This window comes from Mastigoproctus giganteus, chromosome 1 (assembly GCF_048544385.1).
Source record: "Mastigoproctus giganteus isolate SK-2022 chromosome 1, ASM4854438v1, whole genome shotgun sequence".
NCBI lineage: Eukaryota > Metazoa > Arthropoda > Arachnida > Uropygi > Thelyphonidae > Mastigoproctus > Mastigoproctus giganteus.
This window is the reverse complement of record NC_143575.1, coordinates 209397442-209411781: the sequence shown is the minus strand read 5'-3', so window position 1 is coordinate 209411781 and position 14340 is coordinate 209397442. Positions and strand designations below refer to the sequence as shown.

Below are 14340 nucleotides of genomic sequence, written 5' to 3'. Positions count from 1 at the left end.
CTGTAACCAAGTCACAAAGGAGATTAGGCAGGCAAAGGCAGACTATGAGAAATCCATGGCAAAGGATGCAAAGAAAAACAGAAAATAGTTCTTTACGTCTGTAAACTCTAGAAGGAAGGGGATGAATCTGGTCCCCTTGGTATCAATAGTTCAACTGTTGATGATCCTGCTCAGGTGGCTAACAAACTAAATGAATATTTTCCATCTACATTCACACATGAGGATTTATTCAGAGGGGAGAATGTAGAGGTAAACTAAACTCTGGCTAGATGATTTTGTAATAACTGAGAGGAAAGTGGAGGAGAAAATATTGAAGATAAACATAAGAAAGGCACCCGGGGTGGATGGGATCTATCCAGTTATATTAAAGGAGGCAGCAAAGGAAGTAGGCAAACCCTTAGCCATAATCATGAGAGTTTCTTTTGACTCAGGGGAAGGTACCCATGGACTGGAGATGTGCAAATGTGACCCCAATTCACAAAGGAGGATCAAAGAGCGACACAAGTAATTATAGACCTGTTAGTTTAACTTCTGTTACAGGGAAATTAATGAGGGCACTGGTTAAAGAAGCACTGCAGGATCATCTAGACAAGACTTCAGTTATAGCTCGGATACAGCATGGGTTTGTTAAGGGGAAGTCTTGTCTGACCAATTTGATTGGATACTATGATGCAGTCACAAAAGAACTGGATGCAGGGAATAACTTTGATATTATATACTCGGATCTTAGAAAGTCTTTTGATACTGTTGCACATGGAAACCTGCTGCACAAATTGGAGCAGTGCTGCAATGGAGGCAAATTGCTGCTATGGATAAAGGGATGGCTGAGCGGGAGAAGACAGAGAGTGGTAATAAATGGACACTGCTCTTCGTGGACTAATTTTATTAGTGGAGTCCCTCAGGGTTCAGTGTTGGGTCCATTGTTGTTTTCTGTATTTATAAATGATATTGATGATGGTATATCAGGCTTAATGTTCAAGTTTGCAGACGATACGAAGGTTGGCAGGGTTTTTAATGACAGTACGCTGCTGCTGCAACAAGATCTAGAAAAGTTGAGCAGATGAACTGAGGTGGCAAATGAAATTTAAAATTGACAAATGAAAAGTACTACATATGGGAAGCATAACCCCTGAGTAACGTATCAACTCTGTGGTACTACACTGACAGTGGTAGTGAATGAAAAGGACCTGGGGAAATTGTGCAGGCAGTTATGAAGTTTACTGAGCAGTGCAGACGGTCTGCAAGAGTAGCTCATCGTGTCTTGTCAATGATATACAGAAATTTTTCTAGCAGGGATAAGGAGGTGATTATCCCCTTGTATAAGGCAATGGTCAGGCCACACCTTGAGTACTGTATACAGGTCTGGAGGCCTCATTTTAAGAAGGATGTAGAGCTGTTGGAACGAGTACAGAGAAGGGCAACAAGATTAGTGAATCGAACAAAGGGTTGAACTTACGAAGATGGCGCTTATAGTCTTAGTTGCTAATGCGCCAATAAAATACAAATAAAATAAAATCAAAATCTTACGAAGAAAGGCTAAAGGTTTGCGGATTACAGTGTTTGGAGACTAGACACCTGCGAGGGGATCTGATTGAGGTGTATAAAGCCTTGAATGGTTTGAGCATGCTCAATGCTGATGGGATTCCTCCTCTTGCCCAGAATAATCACCTGAGAGGGCATAAATTCAAATTGAGAAAAGACAAATGTAGGATAGATGTGCGGAAGTTTGCCTTTAGCCAGCGGGTAGTTGATTGGTGGAACAGACTTCCGTCTTTTGTTCTGGAAGTTGATAGCCTAAATATATTTAAGGCTGAGCTGGACAGGTATTTGGAACGAAGGGAGGAATGGAATCGGAAGGTTTTTTTTTTTTTTTTTTTTTTTTTTTTTTGGCTGATGCTGCATAAGCTTGCTTTCTTGCATCGTATGCCTCTACTAATGCTAATGCCCAATCCGGGATAGTTTGCGATGGGGGACAAACGACTTAAATCCGAGACGTCTGGTCACTTTGTAAGGTCTATTTAAGGAACCTTTTCCCATGTTTATCATTGAAGGCACCCTTTTTTTGCTGTAACATTTCCGGGTAAATTGGCCGTGATTATTTTAAGTGTTCCATTGGTTGATTGGTTGGTTTGTTTTTTTAGGAGCATTAGCAACTAAGGCCGTAATGCTCCGGGGATATACGGTGGTCATTCCGTGACCTTTCCGCATCCTCCGTATTTGGTGGTCACGGGCTCGAACCTCGGTCTAATCAAGAAGCGTGTGCAGGAGCACTGCTGCTCCTGCCCACCTGGCTCCTGAGGCACCCTTGGTTAGTGATCCATGCTACGTTTTCAATTGGTTTTTATTGTAATTCCTCGTTTCCCTTCCAGCATAAGTTTTGTAATTTGCGAGTCAACGAAAATATCTTCTGTTTTTTACTTCACTTAATATCGGGAATTTAGTCTTTAAATATATATCTATATAAAACTTTCATTAGGTCAAATTTTGATATGAAGGAAAGGCAAAATTATTCTCTAACGAGAGATCGATCGAGCACATTTTTCTGTCCTGTAACTATACTTTACATAGCAGGCATTCCTCAACTATGTAATGTGTCCTTTTCGCAGCTGCCTCATACACAGAAAGTTATAATATTTCCTGTAACTTAATTACATCCCAAGAAGTGCCATCACCCTCACGCCACCACTTATATTCGCAAGTATGTATTATAGTCAATTTTTTTTTCTTTTTTTTTCTTTTTAAGCAACTGCATTACGTTCATAACATTCTTTGATAATGAACAGCGCACGTGATCCTGAACTCTATCCTAGGCCCGAAGGATGTATACGTGTTGGAGTAACATTTCGTATTTTTTAAAGAAATTTCAAATGTACGTTTCCAAAAAAAAAAAAAAAAAATGTTGAGTGATGGTAACATTTTCTTAATAATAATGGTAATCAGACCACAAAAATACAAGCCAGTCCATCGAATCCTACACCAAGGAGAAAATTAAAATTGTACAGGCCTCGACATTACATAAAGTGAACTGTGGCCTTGAATATTACGCTTGAGCAACACAAGTTGCAAAATTATCTCTACACGTTAAGTTATTCGCGTATTTTTCCTTCTCTTTTGTACAACCCTAACAGGTATCTGGAAGCTGCAAACAGAAGAGAGAATGCTGGAATCATTTATAAAACCGGTCTGCATAAAAAAAAAAAAAAAAAAAAAAAGAAGTTCTCTGTTTTACTTTCATTGCTGATCTAAATACATTTTTTAACAACGGAAATTTAGACAGTTACTTTTAATTGCTCTATCTCGTGAGCATTTTTTACAAATAAAACAAGTTAATGCACGCAGCGTGTTACATTTCAGGTCGTTAGCAAATAATAGTAATTCATTACTTATTTTAAAAAAGAAGAAAAAATTAGCAAAAGAGCAAAGAATTTTATGCACGAACGATATTTCGTTTCTACGCATCCGCCACATTTCCCATTCATTATTTCAAATCAGCAACAAACAGATAGCCAGTGTTTCAGATACAATATATATAAATCAATCAATTTTCTGTTTATACTCCGGGACGATCATATGGTCAGAGAAGTTCACAAGACAGAGAAATACAAAAAATAGCGCCGTATTTAGCAGTCCTGCGCTTTATCCCCGGTCACCCCAAGCACTTACACTTATGCACCCCTGCGTTGACCACTCTGATACGGTAGCCCTTATATGCTATCACGTAAGGTATTCATATATGTACTGTATATGGATAGCTTATGTTATATGTATGAAAATAATAATAATTGCTGGTTTCTTATTGACACGTTTTTAATGAAATTTGGGACGAAATCTTTATGAAAGATCTTAATATAAAATTTCATAAAAGTCCATCCACTGGAGTCAAGTTATTACATGAATATGAAAAAAAAAAAAATAATAATAATAAATAAATATACAATTGCCGGATTTATATTTATCTGCTTCTAATGAAATTAGGAATGACACGGAAAATCTTAAGAGGCCCAAATATAAATTTTCATGAAAATTCGCGTAATGGGTGTCGCGTTGTTACATGCGGACGGACATAAAGACAAATATGCATATATGCTAACGTGCCTAAAAAACGAAAATATTGTTGGATCTGCTTCTGGTTCATTTGTATTTTTACGTTATTTTAATGTAAAAATACCGATAAAATAATGAAAAGTTATTTATTGACTGTTTAAGTTCCTCGTCAACCGAAAAGGTCATTTAATTATTCAGATGTGTGTATACTCTAACTGGGACGAAAGTTTTAATTCGCATGTTTGACTCTTGGCTTGAGCGTGTGTGGGGCCTGCTCTCTCCTCCAGGGAAGTCGACCCCACATTTTTTTTGCCGATTATTAAAAATGAATATAGTTACATTAAAAAAAATGTAATATTAAGATCTTGTCCGGGGTCCCCCTTAAAGAACTGTGGCTAAGGGTACTGTAGTCCCCTAAATTCATCCCCCCGCGCGCTCTCGTCGGGCACGTCCGCCTCGTTGTCAATTTAGCTTGTTCATATATTTTGGGAGTCGACTTGCTTAAAAATTTTCCTTTTATTCTGCAAGATAGGGTTCTGCAATTTCTTGACATTTAACAAACCTTGACTTGATTCTTTTGAAAGACCTACTGTTTATTTACAGGATTAATTCCATTTGTCTAATATGCACGGACAAAACACAATCCGTCATCAGTTCTAATGAATCTTTCGAAATGAAATTCGATTCGCTCGGTTTTACTTTTTCATTTTATCTTTAGCCTAATATTTAGGTGACCTATTTGCGGGACGAGTCTAATGTACTGGTATGTCAGGCAAACGAAATGCTAAACCCATAAATTTTACCCGATAGAGGAAATAGAATGCTTTCCTTGTAAGAAATTGAGAATATTTTCTTCACTTGTTAATGAAATAAAACTGAGCATGATTGGAAAGTGAACCGCTCTCAGAAAACTTTCTTTTCCGTTATTAGTAACTAGTAAAATCTTATCCGATTATGCTCTTTTATATATTTATTTATTTATTTATTATTATTTATTATTATTATTTTTTCAATTCATAGTTCCCTTGAAACTCTGACTTTAATGAAATGAAGGGTGGGAGTAGAATTAAACTTTCCATAAGATGATATAAATCTCATCCACGATTTCTATGAAACTACAAAACATCAACAATCCTGACTGCTCAGTGAATATCCAAAAATATATTCAGCTCTAATTTGTTTTATTTATTGCTGCATCCATTTTGGTCGACTCCCTACTCCTTAATCGCAACAGTTATTTCGATGAAATCTTAATTTTTCATTTCTTAATCTGGATGAGCTTAAGAACAAAATTCGTGAATTTCTTGGATTTTTTTACTAATTTAATCCTCAATCGTATTTGAAATTAAACTACAATCGAAGAATGGTATTGTAGCCGAAGAGCTAAAATCATTACTAACATTTTTTTTCCCGGGATGAAATTAAGACAAAATACAATCTAGCTCTGATTCTCCAATAGGAATCAATGAAAGATAAATTGGTCCATAAAGGTAAAACAACAAAAATGAAGTGACAGGTATCCTACGGATCGTAAGTCAGCTGCTGAATTCATACGTGTTCTTTACATTAATAACTTGGACTAACGGTTTTTAATAGGTGTGCTGCTAAACATTTATGTTAAGGACATAGGTGTTATATAATTTGCTGTTCTGTTTTGGCTTTGGCTTCCCCCTCCCCACAAAAAAAGTTCAGCGGATCATAACATGTTCTGATAGAGAAAATAGGTCGTTATCGCCATAAAAGAACGTTGGGAACCACTAGCGTAAACAAAACTGAAAGTTGTTGAAAGAGATAGTCCCTCCCACCCAAGACGCTTTCAACAACTATCATTTGATCGATGTAAGGTTAAATATCCGATCAACCAACGGTTTTGAGCATAGTTTGTAATCTTATTAATAAATTTACCGTTAACGTTTCATGGAAAAATGAATGAAAGTAACGAGAATTGACTTTTTTGAATAGCTTATGTGATATGTATGAAAAAAATATAAATAAATAACAATTGTCAGATTTCTACTTCACTGATTTTAATGAAATATGGGAAGACGAAATAGCAGGCATGTACATATTACACGTAAATATTCATGCCTGCTATTTCGCCATCCTCACTACTTACCCTTAAAAATTGCCAACTTAGTTTTCCAAAACGTAATCTGGAAATTCTGTAGCATCTGATCTGATAAAAGACCTTTCTCCATTACGAAGGCATCAGGAATCTTTTCATTTATTGTATCTTCATGGTTGAAATCCTCAAATACTCCTTTCTCCATAACTACCGAGCAAATAATTTTGTTAGATCCTGTTGGTAATGATTCTAAAGCACATCATTTACAACTTTTCCATACAACATACCAAGAGTGGGTGGCCCTGTCGTTTTTCGCAGCCCGATTTTTCGTCATAACTGTTTTCAAGTGTTGAAAATCTGGTGTAACGTTGCTAAACAATTTTTTTTTGTCCATTCATAAAACCAAATAAAATTTAAATTTTGTTTAATGATTTGTTTACTAATATAACGGGATTAAAAACAAAGTATATACATAAAGTACACAGACTACAAGCTTTCACGCCATTTCGTATATGTGTAATGAAATGTGTGCGTCCACTTATTTGCAAATCACATTTCTTCGATACTCTGAAACTTCTAAGATATTTAACATTCTACTTTATAAAACAGAGAAACTCTTCGTTGCCGTTGTTATTCTGAATTCCATAGAGCACTTGTTGATCTTAACGGTTTCAACTGATCGAAGGTCCTCTTTACGATAAGAATCCAATCCACCAACACTGAAATCTCGGGTTGTCAGAAGGTAATCCAAGTGGACAAAACGTATGCCACACGACTGATTAAAAACGATGTTCAAAAGCATTGCAGTATAGCACAGTTATACTTTAAGATTATGGTTTCACTATATATATATATATATATATATATAAGTGTCTGCTTAAAATTATATTATTATGACCAGTAAATAGTGAAATTTGGAATAATTTATGAAGACTTCCTTTATTCGAATACAAGTTTGTTTCTTTCCGCAGCTCAATCGTCTAACTTTCTGGACCCGACACAAAACTGACGACCTGCAACCCGCCGCTAGCAGTGATGTCGAGCTTCAAAATGTTTCCGATGGAAATATTAATACCGCGTTCCAGTCAGAAGAAAAGGGAAACATTAATGCAATATTCCAGACAGATGACGAAAAGGCAGTTAATGTCGAATGGCAGCAAAACGGAAAAGAAGTGCACGTGGGTGTTCCCGAAGGACCTGAAGCTGGTGAGTATTCCTGAACCACTCTTTCGACTATTGTTTATTGTGAAATACGTACATAATCAATTTTATATGTAAATATGTATGCTTGGGTTGTGCGCTACGCAGATCCCGGATTTGGCCGCCTAACATTTAAAAAAATCCATATGACTCGGTTTCTAAATCAACATTTTGTTTTGATTTCTTTACTAAATATGTGCACTGAGCGGCCTGTTTATCCGACATTGTACTAGAATTACGGAAAAAGTTGGTGATTTTCGCGTTTTGAATAACAGTTATTTCTTGCCTGGAGTTTCCTCTTCATAACCTGATAATCTCCATTTTGACGTTACTTCAACATAATATGCAGTGAGGTATGAAGGGGATAAAAGTCACTACTAATAGAAAGCTATTAGTAGTGAAAGCTCTGGTTTCATTTCCTTTCCATGTTTGGATTGTTCCATTTATTTAAAACAGCGATAAATAATGCATTATTTTGAATGCACTAAAATTTTTAAACTGATGCACTCTCAGCAGAAAAGGGAGACTGCCTCATTTAATTATAATATTGTTTTGAGAAACTAAGGGATATAGGAACATCTCGTGGAGAGAATTGAGAATATGTGCACCAATACAGCGAGCAAAGTAAGAACAGTGATGGAGTTGACGGAGAGCTTCGAAATAACATCAGGTTTGCGGCAAGGAGGCGTCCTGTCACCACTACTATTCATAGCTGTCATGAATGATGTGCAATGTAGAGTGGTGGAACAATTTGGACAGGATCAGATGAAATGTAATGTATGTGTTTTATGTAAGGACGGGTCCCAGAACAAAGTTCGTCTCCGCCTCGTTCCACTGTTCATTTTTACAGAATCTGTTAAGGTTAGGCCAAATGTGTGTGTGTAGTGGAGAAAAAATAAAAAAAATAATAAAATAAAAAAGGGGGGAAATTTAAATAAACAAATAGAGGAGGAGAAAGGGGAAAAAATAGTATTTCATCCCGAGTGGGGATGAAAATTCCTTGCCCGGGATTTTCATCCCCACTCGGGAGAAAGTGATAGGATAGGGGAAAAAAATGTTTGTTAGTGAGGTTATGTGCGTGTTCTGTAGTTCAATGTTGTGTTTTGGCCTTTTGGCTACCTGGAAGTGCAATCCGCGCCGCGAGAAGGTAAGGCCCTACAACTAGCTCGCCTTCCTCCCTGAGGGAAAAATTCCCCAGGGAGGAATTACTTACTGGGTAAAACGGGAAAGGGTGTAGGATGAGAGAGGAGGGGGATCTCTCAACCCAGAGGGATCAGATGAAAGTCATGCTCTTCGCAGATGACATCTGCATATGTGGAGAGAGCAGGGAACAAGTGTAACGGCAAGTTGATATATGGGCTAGTATGGCCAATGAATCTGGACTGGCTAGTATGACCAGTGGAAAAATGAATGAATGAAAGTAACGAGAGTTGACTTTTTTTTGATATGTATGAAAAAAATATAAATAAATAACAATTGTCAGATTTCTACTTGACTGATTTTAATGAAATTTGGGAAGACAAAATAGCAGGCATGTACATATTACACGTAAATATTCATGCCTGCTATTTCGCCATCCTCACTACTTACCCTTAAAAATTGCCAACTTAGTTTTCTGAAACGTAATCTGGAAATGCTGTAGCATCTGATCTGATAAAAGACCTTTCTCCATTACGAAGGCATCAGGAATCTCTTCACTTATTGTATCTTCATGGTTGAAATCCTCAAATACTCCTTTCTCCATAACTTCTGAGAAAATAATTTTGTTAGATTCTCTTCAGAACCATTACTTCAGGAGAAGAGTGAAGTAATGGTTCTGAAGAGGAGTGGCGAGCTTGACGAATGAAGTAATGGTTCTGAAGAGGAGTGGCGAGCTTGAGGGAAAAAGAGCTAAAAATGGTTAACAACTTCAAGTATCTAGGAAGCAGCATTACTAAGACTAGAGTGATAGACGAAGAAATAAGTAGGATACAAGCGGGCGAGAATTTCTATAGGCAGACAAGGGATCTGATCTGGAACAGGAACATACCACTGAAGTGTAAGAAGGTTATATATCAGGCCTATTACGAACCAATTCTGACGTATGCATCTGAAACTTGGACTATGAGGAAAAAGGATGAAAGAAGAATTCGGGGGCAGAAATGAAATTTGTGAGGAGCATAGCCGGAAAGACAAGACGCGACAAAATCAGGAATTATGTGATTAGGGAGAGAATTCAGGTTGAAAAACTCCAAAATGGGATTGAAAGGTCCTGTTTGAAATGGTTTGGACACGTCAAGAGGATGAACGAGAGACGTTTGCCAAGAAGAATGTTTGATTTACAATTAAAAGACAAAAGACCAAGAATGAGATGGCAAGACATGATAAAGACCGATGTCATTAAAAGAGGAGGAAACTGGAGTGAAATCAACAACCGAGAGAAGTACACGGACATGGCATGGTGGCGAGGCTTCATACGTCGACTCGTGTAATGATGACAGATGATATATTGTTTTCATTGGCAATTTTAATTTGTTTATTTCGTTTTAATTTTCTTAATTAGTAAACTAGCCTTACAAATATCGTTAAAGCCTTTACCTTGAATGACGTCATAAGACAAGTCATTCGAGGTAAAGCCGAAACGACCATGAAATGTATGCATTTCATGGTCGTTTCGGCAGGTTCAGCTGTGTGGCCTGGTTTCGAGAAATTCTAACCCTCGATTAAGAAATCATTTCGTGTGAAGTCGATTATGCTTGTCAGGAAAATAGAATTATTTATTATTTATAATCGTTACTGTCCTCATCAGGGTATGCAAATGGTCGCACTGCGTTGGCATGCTAGTTCGTAATGGCATGATCGAAATAGGCAGCGCGACCAAAACGGATCAGCATGTAGAGATTCATTTTTACAATAATAAATTACTGAAAACCGCAACTACACGTAAAATCTTTTTTAAAATAAAATGACTCTGTACAAATTTAGATGTGGAGGCTTTTAATTTTGTAAGGGAACATCTGAGGAACAAAAGACAGGAGGGTCGAGCACAGTGGCGAAACTACCATACTGCTAGATCTGCCACAGTGGGGAAGCGACTACCCGTTTGGTATAGTTGTTAAAGATCGCGTGGAGCCGTTCAGCAATCTTTTGGAGGGTGACAGAATTTATAGATTTTCCTCCTGTCAGCTGCGTCAGCAAAAAGGACGGAGGAAAGCGAACAGGTGGGTAATTTGAAAAAGAAAGGAAAAGAAAGAAAAAAAAAAAAAGTGTTGATGACATGCATCACCTTCCTGTCATACATCTACCCTTAAATTTTTATTTTATAAAGAGTACGGCCGGTACTTGAAAGGTTTTCATCGCTGTTTTTTTTTTTTTTTTTTAATTTCTTTTATGTGATTTACCTTACACCTAGTCATTTTATTTTAATAAAGATTTTATGTATAATCACGGTTTACAGCAGCTTATTATTTATTATAGACTTATCTGACCATTGTTACCCTTTTAGTGAATTGATTCATTTTTATTTTTCATAGGAGTCATAAGAAATTTCTAATATAACGTTGGTTGCACATGGTTTGCTCCTTGAAAACTGCCCTTTGTAGTGGTGGAAAAAAAAAAGTTTCCTGAAGGAAGGAAGAGAATGGACAAGCAATTTGCTGCATTAAGAATAGCCACGCTATGAAATCCAGTGACAGTGTTGAGCTTTTCAAAAACGGACTCACAATGGTTAGAGAATTTTCACAACTGCTGATGAACATCAGCATAAGAAATCCCATTCCATTGTTCATGATCTTAATTACTGCAAAGCCTCGTCTTAGTGGATTCCAAGATTACTGAAAGAAGAATGTGCAGACATCCAGCTGATCTACATCTTTCCTTAAATGAAGTCTCCTCTGTATGCAGTAACCTGCATATAGGGTAATCTGCCTTGTACAATGGGATAACCATTTCCTTATTCTTGCAATTGAAATTCTTGTATATCATTGACAAAATGATATTAAAAAAAAAAAAAAAAACATTCCCTCTCCTGGCAGCCTGCCTACACTGCACGGAGAACTTGCCTGATTGCCGAAATACCTCTAGGTCTTTTTCATTTTCTACTACCCTGAGTGTAGTAACATACAGGTGGTACCTGGTATTACTATTACCCATATACAGTACCTTGCATTTGTCAATGTTAAACTTCAACAGTTAATTCTCAGCCCGTCGGTCTAATTTTTCTAGCTCTAAATCACTTTTATCTAAATAATCTTTATTTACCTGCTCTCCACTCCCAAAAGATTAGATATCAAAGTGCGTTTGATAACAGAACTATTTCGTATATCTAATCAGACACTGTACTTTTGTAACTTAAAACATGTCCCTAGCTTTCACCACCTGAAAAAGATACGTGAATAAACTAAACGCAATGTTTATTTCAGGTATATCTCACTTAACAGCAAAGTTAGGTTTCTTGAAAACGATTCGTTAAGCGAATTATCGTTAAGTGAATGTCGATTTCCATGCAATCCCATGTTATAACGATAGATGCGTTCCTCCAAAATATTTTTAATAAATATTAAACATAACAGTTATTAGAGCGTAAATTCGGTAAGGGGGAAGATTTGGACTTATTTTTCATAAAGAGAGAATTAATTTGTACAATAAAAAAATAACTTTTTTTTTAATAATTAGTCGGTCACAGACTATGAAATTTCCTTGCAAGTAGATAGTTGAAGCCGTTTAAAATATGAGCCAGTTGACATGCAAATACATTTCTTCTTCGTTCCCTATAACAATTGTTTGGTTATTCAGTGATGATGGGTAACAGCTTCTGACATGTCCTCGGTTGTTATTATTTTTTGGGACTGCAGTGTTAGCATTCTTAAACCTTGCCTAAATACATCGATTAGGTCCTTAAGAGGATGCGTAGTTTGCAAAACGGAAATCCTCCTGTAAGAAGATTTTTTGTGCCAATAACTAATCTTGTTGCTCCGCATTCTACTCTTTGTAGCTAGTCTACGTACTTCTATACGTGCAGGATTTCCAGATCTTTATTATAGTAATGTAAGGTGTTACTCGACAATCGTATTATGCACCTGAATGAACTGATGAGGTGCTTGCTCATCTGAAGAATTGATATTTGTTTACTATGGCCAAATATTGCCGGTAATGATATTTATTCTTAATATTGATAATGTGCTCACCTCTATAATCATTTGTAACTGCTGATCTTTGTCTCTTAAACTGCTTACAGTAATTAGCGCAATGAAAAGATGACTGTAAAATTGAATCAATCCTATTCATTTGGGCTTGTGTAGTGTACTCGCACACTAGTTAAGGGAATGAAATTAAAATAAAAAACTGCTATTTCACGTCAGAATTCTGTGTAAGTTATTGAAATATTACCACCTAGTAATACAGATTGGCTACATTTCGGGGTTCTGTTGATTCTGTCAGAAAGTCTCTAGAGGGGAAGGACAAAACGAAATTACAAAACAATAGGCTAAGATGATAAACCACGTAATGTACATCCCTTTCAATTAACTAAGTTAAAGGAATGTTTATGAATTTTCCATTGCGAGATTGTGGAAAATTCATAAGCATTTATCGATCATTCATTCATTTTACTCACTTAATGTTGCAGAATCAAGAGAGAATATTTGCTACAAGAACATTGCGAGAAAACAAGCAAATTCTGAGGACACAGAGAACCTCTGGTTTGTTTTCCGTTTAATCATGGCATTAAACCTATTTGGAAATGTTGCAGTTATTTATCCCTACCTTAAAATAAAAGAGTATAAATTGAACATATTGCCTGTATCCTTCCAAAGAAAATAATTTTTTAAATTACAGCATTTTTATTCTAAATGTACCAACGTGTTTATATTTCTCTCTCAAATTACTTTTTCTAAATTTAATGTTTATAATGCATTATTTGATGATTTGATCTATTTCCAGATATTCCCAATCGTCCTATTTGGAAGAAAGTTTTTTTTTTCATCTGTGGTATTAGCGATGATTTAGCAACAAAGAAAAACGAACCAAGTCCAGTCATAACTGCAGAGGAGGCGGCTGCATTTATCTCAGAGAAACCTTTGTGGCGGAAGGTGTGCAATGCGAATGCCATCGTGTTGCTGATAATTGGTTCCTTTGTGTGGGGATTTTATGCCTAATTTTCCATGTTGTATATATCACGAAGGGAAAAAAAGACCACGAACAATTGTTAATGTGTTCAACCAATGCTGCCATCGATGAAGTCAAATAATTTGGTTGAGATGAAGTCATTATTATGATTCCATCTCAGCTGTGTTCCAATATACTTCGTGTTATTTTGACAGCACTATTTTAATAAAAAAAACACATTTTTCGATTATGCCCTAATGTACCTTTCCTATAATGTAAACCCGTGTACATAATTTAATAAAAATTCATCTAGCCTCATTAATTTATGGTTAATCAAATTAAACCATTAATTAATGATCGCAAATATGACACGAACCTCTCGAGACTAATTTATGTAAAGTCTCTAGGCTGCGTGATATCACACTTTTGAAGATGTAAATAGGATTTCGTTGTGGCGTCTTGACATAGGTATATTTTTCTAAGCCAGAATAATATTAAATATTTATTCAGAAGACATTTTAAATGTATAAGCATTCGAACTGTGTTTGTCATTAACTTTTTTTTTGTAAATTTTGCTCATTTTTAAAGTTTAATTTGTATTTTTGTTTTTCTGTTTTCAATTTCCGTATCGCAGGCAGATCTATCGTTTAACGAAACGTTGCTGTCAATTTGGCTCGTTCATTACTCCTTCGACTGACCTTTTAATTTTAAAGACCTTTTATGAGTTTAAAGTGACAATAAAAACAGATGGGCTATTTTGTGATTACAAAATTCGTGCAAAATTATGTAACTAGAAGTTTACCTTTATATCCGTGACGAAAATTCTTTTATATGAAATGCATTTGATGTGAAGTGTATATGCCACTTAATTCATGTCAAACATTTTGTTAATTTGTATTTTTATGTTTCTTGTGTTCCATTTATGTTTACTCTTTTATTATTAAAAA

At 36.0% G+C, this 14340-nt stretch overlaps 1 protein-coding gene across 1 annotated transcript in view; it reads left to right on the top strand.

The window, feature by feature from the left end:
* The window catches only part of LOC150091486 (sodium/glucose cotransporter 4-like), a 135685-nt gene extending 121797 nt beyond the window's left edge, over window positions 1-13888 (top strand). The window contains exons 14-15 of the mRNA XM_090375902.1: window positions 7081-7315; window positions 13229-13888. Of these exons, the coding sequence (XP_090232028.1) occupies window positions 7081-7315; window positions 13229-13443 (450 nt within the window). The 3' untranslated portion in view covers window positions 13444-13888. The remainder of the gene's footprint in view (window positions 1-7080; window positions 7316-13228) is intronic.
* Window positions 13889-14340: the final 452 nt, after the last annotated feature.